A 19,587-nucleotide genomic window follows, 5' to 3' on the forward strand; every position below is an offset into this window, starting at 1 on the left:
AGTTGAATACAGATGGATCTTCATTGGGGGACCCCGATCTGGCTGGTAGAGGTGGTTTAATTCGGAATGATAAAGGAGAATGGGTCAAGGGATTTGCATGAGCAATTGGGTCTACAACAAGTGTTGCTGCAGAACTTTGGGCCCTTCGTGATGGCATTCGCTTGTGTATTACTCTTAAACTTCTAGCGGTTGAAATTGAGGTTGAAATTGAGCTTGACTCAAAATTGGTTGTGGATCTTATGAAGAAGGAACTAGATCGTCCTAATGGTATTGATGTTTTGGTGGCCAATTGTAGGAAGTTTTTGAAAGACATCCCCTAGTTAGGATTAGACATTGTTATAGAGAGGCGAATAAATGTGCCGACGCCCTTGCTAGACGAGGTGCTCTCCTTAGTCAGGATTTTATCATTTTAGAGGCCGGTTAGTTTTGTTAATGAAGTTCCTTTTAACCAAAAAAAAAAAAATTCTCTCTCTCTCTCTCTCTCTCTCTCTCTCTCTCTCTCTCTCTCTCTCTCTCTCTCTCATTTTACCTATTTTGTTGCCACAAAAGCATAAGAAAGGAAGAGATTCTCCAAAAAAAATTATTTTTTATTATATGTAAGTATTAAAAATCTAAATATTTAGCTACAAAAATAGAAGTTGGCCCCCCAAATGTTTGAGTTAGTCTAATGATGCTCTTAAAAACCAATAGAATTTATCAATTAGTCTAGTAGTTATAGAGATAAGGTAGTTTTTGTTTTTTTTTTTAATTCGTTTTTTATACATGTTTAATATCAAACTAGACTGCTTTTGTACAAGTTAGCCCCCAAAATGTTTGAGTTAGTCCAATGATTCTCTTAAAAACTAATAGAATTTGTCAATTAGTCTAGAAGTTATAGAGACAAGATAGTTTTTGTTTTTTCTAATTCGTTTTTTGTACATGTTTAATATCTTTGTATAGTATTGGAGTTTAAAAGATGATAAATTCTCCTAAAAAATTATCTTGCGAATATACATATGTGAAAGTTATTAATTTTATTCACAATATATTCATAAATTATGACCTACTCTAGTATCAAAATATTAATGTTTATATTTGTATATGTGCGTTTACACATGTGTGTGATTGTTTATCTTGACTCAAGACTAATATATTAGTAAAAAAATTTGGCCCCCCCAAACAAAAAATCCTGGCTCCGCCCCTGACAATACGGAATTAACTCTGTTGATATTAATATGTGGTTCCTAATGGAATAGGTAAGAGTCACACTAATATATCTTACGAATGCAATTTACAAAACTATATTTCTCAATTGCCCGATTGGTGTGCCTTGCCTTGTGTTTTCGTTGCAGCGGGCGAAATTTTGTAAAGCACATCTACTAGAAGCATGGTGGTTTTCCAGTGGATACATTCCAACTGTGAGCGAGTACTTAGAAAATGCATGTATTTCAGTGGGTGGTTTTGCAGCAGCTATCCATGCATATATACTGCAAGGGTGCACCTTTACCAAAAATTCGCTTCATTGTATCGAGAATGGCACAGAGCTAGCTAATATATTGGTCATCCCTCATTGCTCGACTTAGTGATGATTTGGGGCTATGTCTGGTAGTGGTACAATTATCTGCAATCTCAGCTATTGCTATAGGTCCTGTCCAGTTTGTACCGTGGCAGAATTTAACATATTAAGTAGTAAAATCAAATCCATTCCTGCTAAGGTATATACTAATTTTTCCTTTTTCTTTTATTCGAAGGCTGAGAGTAAGAGAAGGGATGTGGCAAAATCCATCCAGTGCTACATGGTACATGAAGGCATATCCGAAATTGAAGCAAAACATCGCATAAAGGAATTTATCAGCTACTCATAGAAAAAACTGAACAAAGACTTATTGTTGTAAGGTGGTACTCCAAGCCAATAAAATAGGGTTAATCAAATGGTAGTATGATTCGATGTAATTATTGATTAATGCTATACTTGAGCCATTACAAGCGGATTTATTTGGACAAGGGATGCTTGGCAGGTCAACTGGTCAAGGACATTTGTTCAACTTCAAGGTGCAGCAGCCAACGGGTAAACCATAAATGAATTTTCCAGAGTTGAATCAAGCATTGCAAGTTATTACTTTCTCTAAACTTATTAAATTAATCTACTCTACGTTAAATTCTATAATGCTTTCGTTTTATCTCAAAGGCTAAAATGGAGGAAAAGATAGAAGGAAAAAGAAAATCCATCCAGTGTAACATTATCAAAGAAAGGCACACCATACAAAAAGACCATATAAAAAAGCACCCAAATGGAAACGAGATTAGAATATTAATTAATCGGGGTGGTTATAGACCACATATTCCCAATGATTATAAAAGCATAATCCAATGAAACCACATTTTTCATTTCAATAACCTTTTAATCGAAACTTCGCCAGGCTGTAATGCAACAAATTTAAAGACCCACAATTGTGAGTGGGCAATGTAGTGAGTAGTGACCAAGTTCTTAACATATTCACTATATGTTAAAAATAGAAAAGGTAAAAAGTTGAAATTAGCAATATTTAAGCTTCACACATTCCATGTGGAGGTCAGAATTGTCATTCTAAAGTGGTTACATTTTGGAAAACAGAAAAAGTTAATGTAAAGAGAAGGACGAGTAAAGTAAAGGCTTATGATTATGCTTTATGACCTCCATACATACATTTCATTTCTTACTAACTAAGGTTGGCAGTGGTAGAAACGTAAAATGAAACAGAAAACAGGCCATGAACAAAACACAAAATCCCTCCAATGGACAGAAAATGATGGTGTGTGAAACCACAGGAAGCCCTTGACTTGCGGTTTGACAAAGTCCCTATCACCAGCATGGACAATCCCACGGCAAATATAATCCTGATCAATCACAAAAACAAAAAACAATCAAGCCAAAGTACAATTTACACAATCAAGTCCAGGCTTAATTAATTAAGACATACCAAGTGAAAATGAGGCAAGCCACTGAGAGTTGCCTACTTGGGGAAGCCTTTTCGAGCTCTTCTTGAGAACAAATGCAGTTACACCCACCAAGCAAGTTGGCTATGACATGGGCTAGACCCAGAAGTGCTGCTGCACCTAAACCCAGCTTGAAAGCCTGCTCACTTGGCTCTTTACACTCGAATATCCATAGCCTTAAGTGCTTTACCTGTTGAAAATTTTTGAGTTACAACATAAAAAAACTAAAATAAAAATACAAAGTTTTCTGCTTAGGAAATAAATGGCATACCTTGTTTTGTTCAATTTCAGCTTCAATGCCTAGGATCCCGGCCATGACATCCATTGCCACTATCACTAGACAAATAAAAGCACCTACTATCTTGGCCATTTTTTTTTTTTTTTGGGAGAAAATATGGAGCAATTGAAAAGAACAAATTCTATCTCTAGTCTCTACTATGTTTTAGATGAGAAGGAACATCTGAACAAAGTTTAAGGGGTTTTAAAGAGTAGAAAAGTGTGTAGAATGGGCATTAGCTGGGGATAAGTGGGTAAAAGCTGCTTTTGTCTCCACACTTTATGTTGCTTTTGTGACTTCTTTCTCTTTCTTTTTCTTCAGTCTTGGAATCCTTTGATGGGGGGGAAGAAGGAAAGTAGGGTATAACCCAGCTCATTGGGGAGCGTGCCTAGGCATCTATGATCTAAGCAAATGACCAAACGGTGGCTAGTCACTGTGATTCTTTGACTTTTAATATGGATTTGCAAATCATTAATTTCTACCCATGAATTCTAATTGGTAAGCAGATACAAATCACTGATAATAAAGTCACATTATCCTTCTATTTGTGCTTTTCCCCCTGTAATTCCTCTTTTTCTAAATTTGATCATGGCAATCCCGACCTAAATTTAAGGATTTTAAAATCTCTCTGCTGTGTCTTGAATTTTATGACCATGATCATGGTGAATATATCCAAGTATAAAAAGGCAATAGGGTTCTAAAATGTTTGGGTAACATTTGGTTAAATTTTTTGTTTAAAACAAAAGAAGAAAAGAACACCATGATCATGGTGAATATATCCAAGTATAAAAAGGCAATAGAGTTCTAAAATGTTTGGGTAACATTTAGTTAATTTTTTCGTTTAAAACAAAAGAAGAAAAGAACACCTCCTTTACTAAATTTTTGTTTCATAAAACCTCAAAGTACCTTTAGGAAGGATCATATCTCCTGGAGGGAAGAATTGTCATTCTAAGTGGTTAAATCTATATATATACCTTTACTAAATTTGTGTTTCATAAAACCTCAAAAAGACATCATTATTTGTGTTTTGAAATTATCTTCTTGTAATTTTTGGTCTTCTTAAGACTATACTCTTAAATCCAATGGTTCATTAGTAAGATACACCTTTAGTTATTTTTTTGTTCCTATTTTGATCGTCCAAAAAGTAGGGGAAACCAATTGGACAGATCTTCAAAATAAGCCTTCATATTATAGTGAGAATTTCAGAATAGCCAACAATACAAAGTGGGTTAAATGAGCTTTGTGAAACATACAACTGTACAAGCAAACTATAATACTGTTGAGTGATTTTTTCTTTTCTTTTCTTTTCTTTTCCTTTTGTGATGGGTTTGATACCTTGATTAATCTTTCAACAATTAAAATTTTAGTTTCCTCATAAGTTGTAACGCATGACGAGGGGTCAATGTCATTTGTGTGAGAAGCCACTGGCAGTCTAGCACATTGGCAGATCTGGCTTGGTTGAAAGGGAAAAAAATGTCCTCTTTTTGGGCTTGCAATAAATATCATATAAAAAGTCCTAAAAGACAAAGCTCAAAACGTGTGCACCCTGCCTGTACACCATTGAACCCAGAGTTTTCTTCACCATGTACCGCCTTTTCAGACCTGTTCACATAAGCATGGTTTGAAAATGGGGTTTCCTGATTCTCAAAAGGGAAAGAAAATGTTTTTTATTTTACAAACTTTAGATACAAAATTAGTTGTAATCTAAAATTATAAACTTACTTAATAAAATAAATATTACTATATATTTTGAAAATTTAACTGTTGAATTATATCTTCTTTCCACTCTTAATACATATATTAAATTTTGTGTCAATCGGATATTATTTACTATATAAACTTTAAACTTATATTTTATGCATAATTTTAAACTATAAAAACTTACAATTTTAATAATTTATTAATAACATAACTATTAATCTTTAATTTTCTATAAATTTTGTAAACATGGAGGATATAAAATGAATATGTAATCCAATTGTGGATTTATCAAAATTCACCTTTAATAAAAGGATATTAAATAAGGTTGTAACCTACAAACAATTTTGTAGATAAACTTTATCATTTTCTTTTTCCCTTCAAAAACAATCCTCTTGGTGGGTTCACTGAAAAAAAAAAAAAAAAAAAAAAAAGGGTTCACTGTAATTTACCTGTAGAGACGTTATATCATCATCATGGGCTCATGGCTCAATATTTACGATGCTCGAGACTCCCTGTAAAAGTTTAATCTTCACATATCTTTTGTTATGAATGTGCATTTTTTATTAAAAGTAAAATTGTGCATGGTAGGATGGCATTCAATAAATAACTGCTTAAATAAAATTCAATTGATAAGTCACATGATCCGGAATACAAATTTCTCAATTTTTCAACTTTTCTGCAATAATCTCATTAAAATTTCTGGCTTACCGTAATTGGAAAGGGAGATTTGAATTCAAATTCTCTCCACAAAGGAGTAAAGTTTTACAATCACTATCTTGTTAAAAAGGAAATTATTACCGAAGAAATAATTCCTCATATAAATAAATAACAACTTATCATCACCCAGAAAAACACATACATTCTCACATAAATTTATTTCTACTCATTTTACTCAAACTCCACCGATTAAGAGGTAGCATGTGACCTTTGAATTATTATAAGATTATACAATTTATTATACTATTTTTTACAACTATCTTATATGGTAAACTCTAATTTATTATGTATCACTTTCATATAAATTCACTATTTTTTTTTCTTCACTATTTACAATTTTTCGAGAGTTGTGATGACTAAGAAGTGTGATCCTAAATTTTTTATTGAATTTTTGGTGATTTATTCAATGTCCATTGACTTTTATAATATTATACATACAAACAGTTTGATTGACAAGAATTTTTTACCCATATTACCCCTTCACAGTAAACATATCGTCAAGTGAAACTATTGAGCTTTAAGTAAGGGCTACCATTCAAACCCAAAGAAGGGAAAAAAAATAAATAAATAAATAGAGCAATTATGAATTATGTACTACACCCAGACAAACCCAAAGGAGATGAATTGGCTTATATAACTCAACCATGTTTGAAATCAAAAAGTTGGGCCCCCAATAACTCTTTATTTGGATTACTTGATTTGGTTAGTCCAGATACTGCACATAAGCTATCTCAAACTGTCTTAATAACATTAATGACCAAGCCCAAACTAGGAAACTAAAACTACTCCACAACCAAAAAATAAAGACAGTCCCAGTCCCAGAAGAACAAGCATATAATAAAGAAGGAATATGTGCCTAATTAATATATTTAATTCATGAGTCAGTGACTCTACATAGACTTGCACAAAACAATCCCTCATAGACCATGCTGCAAAGGCACCAAACACAAATCATGGGGTCACGCAATTCGGTATATTAATTCTTCATAAACTATATAGTCTATATTCTATATTCTATATAGCAGCAGAATGTTTTGGTGACGGAGTCAGAGAGAGTCCGTGAATTTGTCATTCTTCACACCATTAATAGCATCGTGTACAAACATCACCAACCAAATCATCAGCCAAACAACGACAAACAAACAAATTCCCACGAAAATAAAATTCAGAAATTTGTTTTCTCTTTTCCCTGCCTGAGTTTCTCATTCGTTTAACTTCCCTATACTCCTCAAAACACAAAATTCAGAAATTTGTTTTCTTTTCTTCTTCTTTTTTTTTTTTTTGGGGGGGGAGCTAAAACACTAGACTAGTAGTAACCTTTTCATATTCCTATATGATTTCCCTTAGTTAGAAAAACTAAAAATGCCAAAAAGCGCAAAAGGGGCGTGGAAAAGACGCGCCACCAAGAAAATACTCTGATGAGTGTCAGAGGAGTCAGTGATTGAAGAAGAGCCTGGACGAAGATGGAGGAAGCACCAGTTGCTGTTGTTGTTGCCGCTGCTGGAAAATCAGCTTTTGGAGCAAATCCAACTGCTCGACAGAGACAACGCAACGGGCTTTGGAGTAGAGCACAGTCTGAGCAACACGCGAGTTGAGTAGGACCCGGAGGACCTGGTTTCGGGTCAGCCTCTCCAGCCCACCAAACTCGTAATTGGCCGAAGAGGATGAGGATGAGGAGGAAGGAGGCATGGTCTGAAGGGCCTTGAGTTGGGCCTGAAGGAACGTGATGTATTTATGGGCCTCGTCCATCATGGTCGCCATGTCCATCTTCGTGTCCCATGGCATTAGCCTCTGCAAGCTCTGCGTCTTCTCGCTCAGCTTCTGACGTCGCCTCCTTGCCAGCTTGCTCTGTGGCATCACCCTGCAGCTCTGCACGATTGAGTCTAGGGTTTCCTGGCTGCGAGTCGCCGAGTCAACTCGGACTCGTTTCGATGGCAACTCAGGAAGAAGAGGAGGATAAAGTTGGACTTGGACCGGTTGAGCTCGGGTGAGTTCCAGGGAGTGTAGGTCTGGCAAGTGGTGGAACGGTGGAGAAGATGATGACGTAGAGTTTGGGATTGGGATGGATAAGAAGTTAAATGGCTGAGTTTCGAGGAACCCGTCCGACGGATAATAAAACGGTTCGGTTTTGGGAAGCTTGAACTCCGACTCGGAGACAGCGTAGTTGAGAGAAGAGCTTTCTCCGGAGCGGTTCAGATTGAGAGCCGGAAAGTCCTCGCTGAAGAAGGTGAAGGGAAAAGTCGAGGTGGTGGTAGCCGATGATGAAGGCATTGTCTGAGTAGTATTCAGAGTGAGAAAAGACTGAAGGCTCACTCCGGAGAACATGGCGTCGAAGTTAGCCTCATCAGAGGCAGAGCTCTCCATTTTTTCACTCACAATCAAACAGAGCTTTCAGAGAAAGAGACAGAGGGAGGTGGTGAATCAGAATGTATAATGTATAATGTAAAATATATATATAACGAGAGAGAGAGAGAGGATGGAAGGGGGACACGTGGGGGAAGGGGATTGGTGCAGAGGATGGGAGCGGCTAGGACGTCGAGGATGATAGGGTCCGTACAGGTACAAACGTGACAGGCAGGCAGGTACAGGGTTTATTTTTGTGTACAGCTACTTTGTCGATTTGTCTGATTCTCTGGGGCCGTTTCACATCACCGGGAAACCGTTTTTTTTCGATTTCGAATTTTCAAGGGTTTCATTTTTTTTTTTTTTCCATTTTTCTTTTTGGCGGTTATGTGGCAGTGTCCGTTGGATGCTAATTTTGGACGGCTGAGATTGGTGAGCTCAAAGCACGTGTTTTGCTCGTGGCTCGGAAGGGAGGAGGAGAGGTGTTTTTAACTTTTAACGAAAGCTGCTGTTATCTGATTGTTGTTGGCTTCGAATTTTCTATTTTGCCCCCTTGGATTGGATCAAAAGAGTAAGGGGTTGCCTGCTTTATGAAGAATGAATGGAGGGTTTATTTGGGAATTTTAGTATAAAGAGTAGACACCCACACAATTCAATAATTTCCGATTGGGATAACAATAAAATGTTGGGCGTGTACTTACACGTGTTACAAGTAGTGTTTCATTGGCTGGCAAGATAGGATATTATTATCTGCTGAGGCCTTGAAAAGATAGTGTTACCCTTGCTCATCAACTAAATTGACAATACAAACCTACAAAATTTCTCCAAAATATCTTGAATTACAAAATTTTTCACAACTTCATGCAACAACTATTACAAGGCAAAGTGTAATTAGTGAAGAAAAAATAGTAAGTCTATGTGTAAGTAATAGTTAACTACTCACAATCTGTCACATCAAAATTATAGCAAAAAAGTTGTGAAATAATTTTTAATTATAAAACTGCTCATAGGATTCAGTTATTTTGTGCCCTTAAAGCTTACATTAAGAATTAATTTTATAAATTTTTTTAAGAAATATTGAAAAAACGATTAATAAAAAAAGTAAGTCATTTTTTCAAAAATAAAAAATTCCTAAAATGATTTTACTAATGTTTGTCTTAAGAGCATAAGTTAGTAAAACCCTTTGTAATTCGAAATATAAGTAATAATACTCCAAATGGTTCTGAATTCTAAGTGCACATCAATCACTTTACAACTTCCAACCCATTCAAATACAAATATGGGGAAATTATACTTTATCCATCTGTGATTTGTCCAAAAAACACTTTACCTTCTTTTGGTTTAAAAATTGGCACTTCACCCACCTAAGGTTATCTCTATTTGTCTCTTGTTACTCACCTCTATTAAAAACAGCAGTAATTTTGTATTTTGGTTACCCTTTTATATCTCTCTCCTCTCAAAACATAAAAAAACTAAAAAATCAATAAAAAATGAGATCTAAAAGTTAGGTTTAAAACCTAACTTTTACCTCTTCTTTTCAAGAGAAGAAAATTGATGTGTCTTTTCTTTCTTTTCATTGATTTTTTTCTTCTTTTTATTCTGGCTCTAGGTCCCACCTTCCTCATTCTTCCACCTTCGACAAAACGAGACCAGGAACAAGAGTAGTATCACCAACGCATTCATCACCATCACCAAGATCCTCCACATGTGCATCGAGAATACTGCCCTCACGCGCTCGCTCGCTTCTAATGTTAGCATCGTCGTCATATGAGTATGAGTATCAACGATGGTGCTATGAAGAACGGGTGTATTTTCGGATTCGGGTGCAGGAGCAGGACTTGGCAATTTTTGAAAAAGTAGGATGCGGATGCGGGTGCAATGGGGGTGCGGCAATTAAAAATTATTAAAAAAATTTTATTTATACTTTCTATATATTGCTAAGCATAAATTATAAAATTATGTTTTGAAAATACAATTTTATGATTTTACAATTATAATTGAAATTATATTTTTAAAATACAACTTCACAAAATATATGCAAGAATGTGTGTAACTAATTATATACAATAATAATTAATCTATACTAAAATTTCAATTGTTTTATAGGGCACAACTTCACACGTGTTTCATTCGTGCACTAAACTAAATAAAGCCATAGTGCTTCTATAGTTCTTACACACATGCCTACTAGACTTCTTCCACTCTTTTTTGTTTCTCTCTCCCTGTCTACAATCAACCCATGGAAAACTACTCCTTCACTTCATACCCTAACTATGGCGAATCCTCGCCGCGCTCACGCTAAATCGACTTTGAGAATCTACTGCCGTGAGACAATCAGCCTCACCAGAACTACAAAGCGAAGTTCATATGTAGCTATGGCGGCAAGATCCACCCTCGTCCTCACGAAAATTAGAACTACTCCTTCCCTTTATACCTCTTAAAAAAAAATTTAAAAATTAAAATTTTAAAAAAATAAATAAATAAATAAAAACTTGAATTTCGACCTAAATCGGCGTCGATATGGCCTGACTTGGTGTGTTTCAGCGGTTTTGGCTGATACAAACCAATTCGGCCTAAGTCGACATGTATTGGGAAACCAAAAAAAAAAAACTGGACATAGCACTGACTCGTGGGCAACAGTGTCGCTCGCACGTCATAGCGTCGGACGCTGGTACAATGCCCATTTTGCCGCATCTGTGCATCCCAGCGGTAGTGATCACCATTCCCATTTGCGTTATTGTCTTCCTTGTTTTCAAAACTAACAAACACTCGGGTGGCTCCAATAATTTTCTCTTTCTGACATATAATTCTAGGGGTTTGGCTAGAGCTACAAGAATAATTGAAGTTTCTCTAGGAATTACAATCAATGTACTCGTGTAACAAATTATGAAACCTATAGATTATACCGAACAGACAAAAACAAATTTACAATCTATTTGAACTAATATTTTTTGTGCTAAATTTAGTTTCTTTTTTTTTTCTTTTTTTGGGAGAAATTGCTAAATTTAGTTGATCAGCCAAAGTTAGAGTAGAGGGCAAAATTAAACTACCAGCAAAACACAAGCTCAGTTTCCAAATTAACAAAATATAATAACGGGTTGATTTTTGCGATTTGCTTTATGTGTTGCCTAATCTTTTGTGTCTAAAGTCTGAAATATGAATGAGGTGTGAGTTTATGGCCATTAAGGATTGGGTCTGCTACGACCAGAAATGCATAATTTCAATTTTTAATATGTTAAAATAAAAGATCTAAAAGTTGATATATGAAAAGAATATGTAAAATTTAGCTTTTAATTCTTACAAAACCTAACTTTTAAATTTTCTTTTTCCTTGTTTTTTTTAGTTTTTTATGTTTTGAGAAGAGAGAGATATAAAAGGGTAATAAAAATACAAATTTATCCATGTTTCTAACAAAGTTGGGTAACGGGAAACAAACGAAGCTAACCTTAAGTAGGTAAAGTATCAATTTTTAAACCATAGGTAGGAAAAGTATTTTTCGGAAAAACTCTAAATGGGCAAAGTGTAATTTTTCCTACAAATAAAGAATCCAAATCCCCATGACACTAAAGAAACCAAACTCCACTAATTCTATGCCGCCCTCACTTCTCAATTGTACGCAAGGAACAATTTCTAAATAATTCACACAAAATTTGAAACAAACATATTCACTAATTTGAAAAAAAAAATCTACGCGCATAAGGATTCCTATAAGGAAAAGACTTCTACTCCAAGAAAGAAAGGTCCACCCTTTACTACTATAAAAGCCCCAATACCCTCATAAGTCGAGGTACGCATAATTAACCCCTCTCTAGCACTCTAGAGTTGAAAGAAGTTCTAACTTGACCTTCGGAGGGTATTTGGCCGGCACCACACCGGTGCTCTCTGTGAGGTCCTTTTCTTTTTCATTGTGCAGGTGTTGTTTTTGAGCGTACACGCGTCGTGCAACTCACTGGTGAGATTTTCGGCATCATCATTTTTATTTTTTTATTTTTGTTAATTTTGGAGTAGTGCAGCAAAGAGAATTAATATAGCATATTGGATTGTGTATGTATTTTTTTTTCTTCCATACCTTTTTGTCATTTGAAGGTGCATAAAAAATCTTAGTAACTATGTAATTTTCAAAACCATCCTTCAGATTGAATTTATTCAAATGAAGTAGGAAAATCCATTTTTTCCCTAACTTTTTTTTTTTTTTTTCAAATCGCGTGGGATTCCTTCTCCAATATCAATAGTTTTACAATAATTTAAATAAGTTGTACCTCAATTTATTTTTCAACAAAATCTCTTGTAGATTTATTTAGGATTTTCTTGACATCTCGATCAAATATTACAAAATTTGTTTTGTCAGTTGCATCAAAAACTTCAATTTGAATCCTGTATCTGAAGTAGTTTGCAATTGTGTGTGTGTGTGTGTATAGTAGTTATAGTGAGATAAATATATTATAAATATGTGGAGGGTATGTAGTTAATGTGAGTGCCTCTAACTTTGGGATAGAAAGATTTGTTTTTGTTTCACATTTTGCACACCAAAATGATCCTGCTTGTGGTTTGACATTCCTTTCACAAAGTACGCACAAAATGTAATACCAATCCATTGTTGTATCAATGTTACTTATTGTTGCAACACCCTAGCAGTTCACATCTTGCAATGAACTTCGAAATTAATATGTATTATTTTGTTAATGTAAATAATATGATATATTATTATTTTTTTTACATAAATGACGAATATAATTTGAAATGATTAACAAACATGTTCCGTAGGATCTCATTAAATGCATTTTATCTTTACTATTGTCTTCATATTATTTAAAGATAAATCCTCCTATGAAAATTGTTTTGCCTGTATTTTTGGTATTTCTTGTATAGGATCATGTTTTTTACCATTCCTATCATTGAAATTTTTTAAAGAAAATATTAAGTTAATGGCATTTTGTGAGATAATATATGCCATTTATTAGACTTTTTGTTATTATAAATTTTAGAAATATGCACTTGTCAATTATTTCAACAACCTCAGGGATCTTAAGATTTATATATATTTTTGTTGCACTAATCGATGACAAAGAATTTATCCATATAAATTGCATAGAACTTATTAATAGAAAAAAGCATATTGAATTGAAATTGGGGGAAAATGGAGGCATGATTTCATAAGAATGAGATTTTCTAGAAGTATCATCTATACGTAGGGGAGGAAGAAGAGAGTTTGTAAGAGGGTAAGAGTTTTTGCTTTGATTTACACGTGGGAATGGTCAAACTTTGTTCATAATATGTAAGGTAATAACTGGGCTTAAGTTTTTCATAAGGTTTGATCTACTTTTAAAAGGCAGTCCATTTTGTAGTGAATAACTTTTGGTCTAATTGGTCTAATTGTCAAGAACAACTCATATTTGATATAATAGTAAAAAAATTTACTATGATCTATTGGTAATAGTAAAAAATACTTAATAAAAAGATGTAAAAAATGTTAAATTTATATAATTGTAAAAATAAGTTACTATGATCTATTGGGTAACAGTAAAAAAAAAAAAAAAAACTTAATAAAAAGAGGTAAAAATGGCTAAATGCAACATTAGAGTGCCATGTGGCAAGACCTTATGCACTCTTACATGAGGTCTTTGCTTTTATATATATATATATATTGATATTGATGATCAGTTTTTAGACCCCTTAACCCAACCAGATTAACCTAGTTAATTAGCCAAGTGATTAACTTAGTCAAATTATCCAAATCTAGGTTATCACAAACGCACAATCATATCAAGAATATAAAGCAGCGGAAAAGTAAATAACACAATGATATGATGACCCAGGAAACCACACGGTAAAAACCTGTGGAGGATTTGACCTAACTATCCTTAAGGTAAACTTGAATCCACTATACGAAAGAATCGAAGTTCATACAAAAGGACTTACAAGCTCCCTCGCTTGACTTCCTAATGCTACCCACCAGTAGAACTTATTAACACGACCACGTGCAAGCTCCGAATCTACGGACTCCTTTTTTCTTGGATTCTCCACAAGATACAAGCACTCCCGCTTGTGTTTCTTTAAGCTCCAATGGCAACAACTGAGTTGATCATCAAGATGTTGATATTATCTCTACCTTGAAAACCCTAAGTTTATGTGAAGGAAAGCTCCTCAAGGATCTCACAAGAGATTCACACAAACAGCAAAAATATGAGCAACAATACACCTAGAGCAACCTCCAAAAACGTGACTAGGGTTTTGCTTTATATACCTAGGGCAAAAACATAAAACCCAAAACGTTTAATGAGATAGGGCTGAGTTGGAAATTCTGTAGAAAAAAAAATTTTGGTCGACTTTCGATTGATTGAGTCTAACTTTCGATCGATCGAGCAAGGCCCAAATGCACCAATGCATCTGCAGCCTCTCGATTCCAACTTTACATGTGTTGGGTTTTTGTATCTCATACAAAAACACACGCAGCGGAAGCAACAAAAACACGGATCTACTTCAATCATGAAAGATAAACATGTAACCATGAATTCTAGAATCAAAGAATAGAAAGTGTACCTTGATGCAGTGGATTTCAAAACCAAACTTGAGAATACCTTCAATCTTCATCTCAATTCCACGTGGTGCCCAAGATGTGTGGTCTCTCAATCAGTCTTTTTGTACATAAACTCTCAAAGAAAAAACCTTCTTCTTCTCCTTGTGGAGAAAAACTGATTTCTTTTTCTTTGTATCTTACGTACGTTAAACTATTCTCATAGTTTCTTTATTTAATACCACTTACTAAATAATGACTGATTTCTAATTGGGTTAGCCTTTTGGGCCTACCCAATTGAGCTTTAGTTTGTGGCTTGAGATGGGACCAAAGGGACCAATAAGACACTAGCTCCAATGGGCCTTGGGCTTTTCCGTCAACTCTTGACAAGTCCAAAGTTACCATTAATTATATTCAATACAACTATAAGAATATAATTGCACTCTAGGCCTTATCTATAAATTATTTCCCAAGACTTTATTATACATTCAACCCCTTCATTAAAATATTCGTAGTAATACAAAGTCATTAATATTGACTGCCACTTTGAAGGTTACTACATCTTAATCCTTGAGTACCCGGTTTAATCCTTTATGTTATTCATCATATATTTATGAAATCCAATTCCATAAATATATACTTTAGTAACTCTTTACTAAAGTGGTTGGGCCCAACACTCTGAATAACCAAACCCATTAAACTTATCTCAAGAGAATATTTTATATCTCCGTTAAGAGATTATGAATTCCATCTTGAGAATACATGTCCCATCAACACTAAATGCGGCTGCCCAACATACTGAGGTTTTGACCATAACTTATAGATCTCACTCCTGATATATCAAAGCAACCTACATCTCATGATCAGGTCCATTATTCTCTCAGGATTTAGAGTTGATGTAAATAGAAGTCGTGAGCTTTATTATTCATTTGACAGTCATTAGGAGAATAATAAATCTCACAGCGGTCCAGTTCAATATGTCTTAACTCTTAAAACATATCAACATACCAACTAGAAGTCTCCACTTCCATGATCAAGACAAATCATCTTAGTTTATATGTTATAGTCTTCGCAGATGAAATGCCCAATTTCATCACCGACTATGAACTAAAATTCTGAGTTTACAAAAAACTTGTGATTTATATCTTTCTATGACTTTTCACATAAATCACATACTATGCATCTCATGGACTAAGATAATGTCCCATTAGTTCATAAATGGTCTCATGCAATTAAACAACTTAATTATTCATGACATGCCAATAAATTGGATTTTAGGGCACAAACCCTAACAACATGAATTACACAACTTTGAGCAAGCCTAAACAAGACTAAACATATTGTTTTGATCATGGTTTGTCAACATTACACATTAGAGTTCTAAATACACCAAATCCTAAGTCTTTAGAACCTAACAATTGATTATACATTATTTACTATATATGCATATGTTGTTTCCCAGTTTCTTTTTTTATGTTGATATGGCTATGCAGTCTGTGTCTTTCAATCTTTTAGAAGACATAGTAAGAATATGAGTAATTATTCAGTAGAGAATGCTATGAGTAGAGGATTTAGCATAGAACATAATGCCTTTCATGTGGCACTTGATAAATTTGGAGTCTTTGTAATCTTTCAATTGCTCTAATTTGTAGTTGAGTTTGATATTTCTTAATAATTAAAATCTCATTTATCCTGTTTACCAATTGAAGTATAGTAAATATTAAGTTTCTTTCTTTGGCACAAGTATAGTTCATTAAGATGGGAGTAATATGTAGCCTTCTCACAAGCCATACTTGATGAATTGACATGTAACTAATTAGGTGGACCGTTTGTGGTCTGCAAGAGTGGAGGGTGTAACATCTATCACTGTCTCAAGGAACAATGTCTTTAGTAGTGTCATTACTTGTCACATCATTAGTAATTATCACATTGGAGAGAGTGTGTGTTTTCATCTTGTTACAATATCCCTTGTAGTTTGTATTCACAGATTGATTTGGTAGTTTAACCTTATATGTTAGTGTAATAGCGAGTAGATGTGATGGTAATTGTGATCATGATGAATATGTTCTTTCACTTTTTGGTGACCTATTTTTTGTGACTGTTCAATTTTTTTTTTTTTTTTTAAATGGGTTTGTGTGGGTATCATCAGCATTAACTTCTCTAAAATTTTTAAGGTGTCTCTTATTGTACTGACGTTAATCTATGGCCTTTATATGTATCAGACACTGATGGATTCGTGATTCCAAGCTTGGAAATAGGAGACTTAAATCGGAGTAAAACTAATGTTTCAAAAGTAGAAGCCTCAAAACCTCCTTCTCCAAAGGTCAGTCACAAGAATCCTACACTATTCATTACAAAATAAAAGGGGGAAAAAAAATTGTCTGTAGATTATGCATTTAAGTCTGTATTTTAAAATCTGTATTTTTTTCACTTTTGCAGGCCAAAAAAGAAAAGAATATCTACCTAGGTCCACACGGAGCACCTTCTTCACAGTTAAAGCAGCAAGAGCCAAATTCTACTGGTCGTAAGCAGTGGTTCAAGCAAAAATTGAAGGAAGTAGATGAGAGGACCAGTGGGACAAGTCGGGAGAATAAGTTAGAGAGTCTCAGAGAACTTGTGGGTGGTGGCAAAGCCACTGGCAACTTGGGAAAGGGCTCTACCAGGGATTGGCTAGACCCACATTGTCATGAGTCTCAGTTTGAGAAGTGGAATCCCTAGTGAGTGGAATATTTGAGAGCTTTTTAAACTTGGCACACAGGGTTATCTTTGGAGACTGAATTTATAAAGGCATAAATGCACTTTTAGTCCCTACATTTTGCATCGTTTTCTATTTTGGTCCTTATATTTTATTTTTACCACTTTTAGTTCCAAAAACAATTAACGCACCACATTTAAGTCCCTACTATCAGCCAACTAACGAGATAGCTGATGTGGTTGACGGAGAGAACTGTAAATCATTTTAAAATATTAAAAAGTACATCGTGGCCAACCTGTTTTAGCATGTGGCCTTCCCGCTCAACTTACTTACACGTGTCCCTCACATGACCACCACTACCATGTTAATCAGTACCAGAAAACCCAAAATCCCCCAAATCGAAACCCTAACAACAAAAAACATTCATCACCTCCAGCTACACAGCTATTCCTCGAAACCCAAACCAGAATGGAAGCAAGCTGTTCAACAAGTTCCAGCATCAAGAGGAGAGCACCAATGAGGTGCTACTGTAATAAAAAAACCTGTCATAGTTGTGTCATGGACATCAGACAATCCTGGCAGAAGATTTTATGGTTGTCCAAACTACTGGGTAAGTTGTTAGTTATTTTTAGTTAAAATTGTTGATTCAAAATGTGATGGTTCTAAAAATTTTAACAATAGTTAATTAAATTTGTTAGTTATTTTTAGTTTGCCATCTCCTTCAACCCAAAAATTTTAGAAAGTGTACTAATAGACACTTTATGTTCTTCATGATTTTTAGATGAGAGTAGCTATTTATGTCACTATGTTGTTGTGTGTATTTATGTCACTATGTCTGTTGTATCTATGGATGTTCTTCATGAATAGCTTACTAAGTGAATAATTGGATTTTATTGGATGCTCAACAAATTGGTCTTCACTTGCAATATTGATGGTCATAGATGGAGCATTCCTCTAATTGGATGGCCAAGTAGTTAGTAATATTGATCTTTACTTGCAATGTTGTCAAAGAATAGTACTAGTAGTTAGTAATTCACTAAATAAGAAAAACTGGAGTTACATTCAACAAACTTGACTCTGAAAGAATTGTTCATAATGTAATGCAAATTAAAAAGAGAAAAGTTTTAAAGTCCGCTCTTAAATTCTTAAACAGAATGTCTATATAATTAGGCTGATGATTACAAATTTACATCCTTACCTAGTTACCTACTTCTCAGTTACTTCTGGTATGATTTAAGTTTTTAAATCTCTAGTAATTTTGTCATATATATATATATATATTTCAAATTAGCATATTTTAGTGAAAGGATTATAGTTTTGTTTAGCAGATTTATCATGATTACAAAGACAAATTAGGAATTTGACAAGATCCTTAGCAATATTATTACTATGTGAAGATTCTCCTTGCACCCCATTTATCTACATTGCAGCCACTTGATTTACTAAAATTAGTAGAGAATTATTGATTACTACATTAATTTATTTCAGTATTTTGTTTCAATTTGTTGCTGCAATAGTTTATGGGTTTTCATTTTCTGAGCATTGTTTGCATTTCAAGTGGGGGCGTAAGTGTAGGTTCTTCCAATAGTGTGATGATGAGATATGTGCTCGTGGTAAGGTGCTTATCCCACAACAAAGGCAGAGGATCATCACACTTGAGGCTGAGGTTGCAAGCTGCAAGAAGAGGGAGAAGTTTTTAGTTGTAGCTGTGGCATTGTTAGTGGTGATGTGTGTAGTTTTGTGTTTGGTTAGGTAATGTAGGTAATGTATGTAGTGTTTGGTTAGGTAATGTATGTAGTGTAGGGGTGAGTAAACTATTGCTATGTTTGAGCACCGCCTACTGTGTGCATGCAACAAGTACTGCTGCTGGTGTGTGCTGCTGCTGCTGATGCTATGTGCTGCGATGCTGTGTGCTGCTGCTGCTGATGTTGCTATTGTTATCAATATTGTTAACAAGGCTAACAGTTTAGATGTATGTAGGGTAGTGATTGTAATGGGAATTATTAGGGCAGTTTTAGTTTATGTTAGGCTGGCAGTGTATACAATTTTTATATGAGATGTGTTTAGGCATGTATTACCTCCTGATAATTTTGTGCTACTGCCAGATAGCTCTTATCAATGTAACCCACTTCCCTATGAAATGAATACACTTTTTGTTCAAGATACAAATGTAAATTCTGATTTGAATGCATCTATCTATGGATTCCACAATGTGAATGAAATGAATAAACCTATTGTAGAAAATGTGTTAACCATACTATTGCTATTTTATACCTGTAAATGTACCTGTTTTGCAGAAAATTTTGTTTTGCAAAAAATGTATCTACTTGAAAATGTATTAACTAGCTAGTTGTACTGTTCTCAATACAAATACATTAACTGCCT

At 34.5% G+C, this 19,587-nt stretch overlaps 3 protein-coding genes across 3 annotated transcripts; 1 reads left to right on the forward strand and 2 right to left on the reverse strand.

Annotated features, from left to right (window-relative positions):
* Positions 1-2,486: 2,486 nt before the first annotated feature.
* Positions 2,487-3,565, reverse strand: LOC111983972 (protein VASCULATURE COMPLEXITY AND CONNECTIVITY). The gene is made up of 3 exons (XM_024015615.2): positions 3,227-3,565; positions 2,940-3,145; positions 2,487-2,856 (listed from the first exon to the last, which is right to left on the reverse strand). The coding sequence occupies exons 1-3, from the start codon at positions 3,323-3,325 to the stop codon at positions 2,679-2,681; spliced, it is 483 nt and encodes a 160-aa protein (XP_023871383.1). The 5' UTR covers positions 3,326-3,565; the 3' UTR covers positions 2,487-2,678.
* Positions 3,566-6,514: 2,949 nt separating this feature from the next.
* On the reverse strand, positions 6,515-8,069 carry LOC111983940 (transcription factor bHLH117). Its single transcript, XM_024015587.2, has one exon. The coding sequence runs from the start codon at positions 8,012-8,014 to the stop codon at positions 7,085-7,087; it is 930 nt and encodes a 309-aa protein (XP_023871355.2). The 5' UTR covers positions 8,015-8,069; the 3' UTR covers positions 6,515-7,084.
* An 8,563-nt stretch (positions 8,070-16,632) lies between these two features.
* LOC111983944 (uncharacterized) lies at positions 16,633-17,225 on the forward strand. The gene is made up of 3 exons (XM_024015589.1): positions 16,633-16,636; positions 16,730-16,830; positions 16,947-17,225. The coding sequence occupies exons 1-3, from the start codon at positions 16,633-16,635 to the stop codon at positions 17,223-17,225; spliced, it is 384 nt and encodes a 127-aa protein (XP_023871357.1).
* Positions 17,226-19,587: the final 2,362 nt, after the last annotated feature.

This window comes from Quercus suber, unplaced genomic scaffold (assembly GCF_002906115.3).
Source record: "Quercus suber isolate HL8 unplaced genomic scaffold, Cork oak 2.0 scaffold_311, whole genome shotgun sequence".
Taxonomy (NCBI): domain Eukaryota; kingdom Viridiplantae; phylum Streptophyta; class Magnoliopsida; order Fagales; family Fagaceae; genus Quercus; species Quercus suber.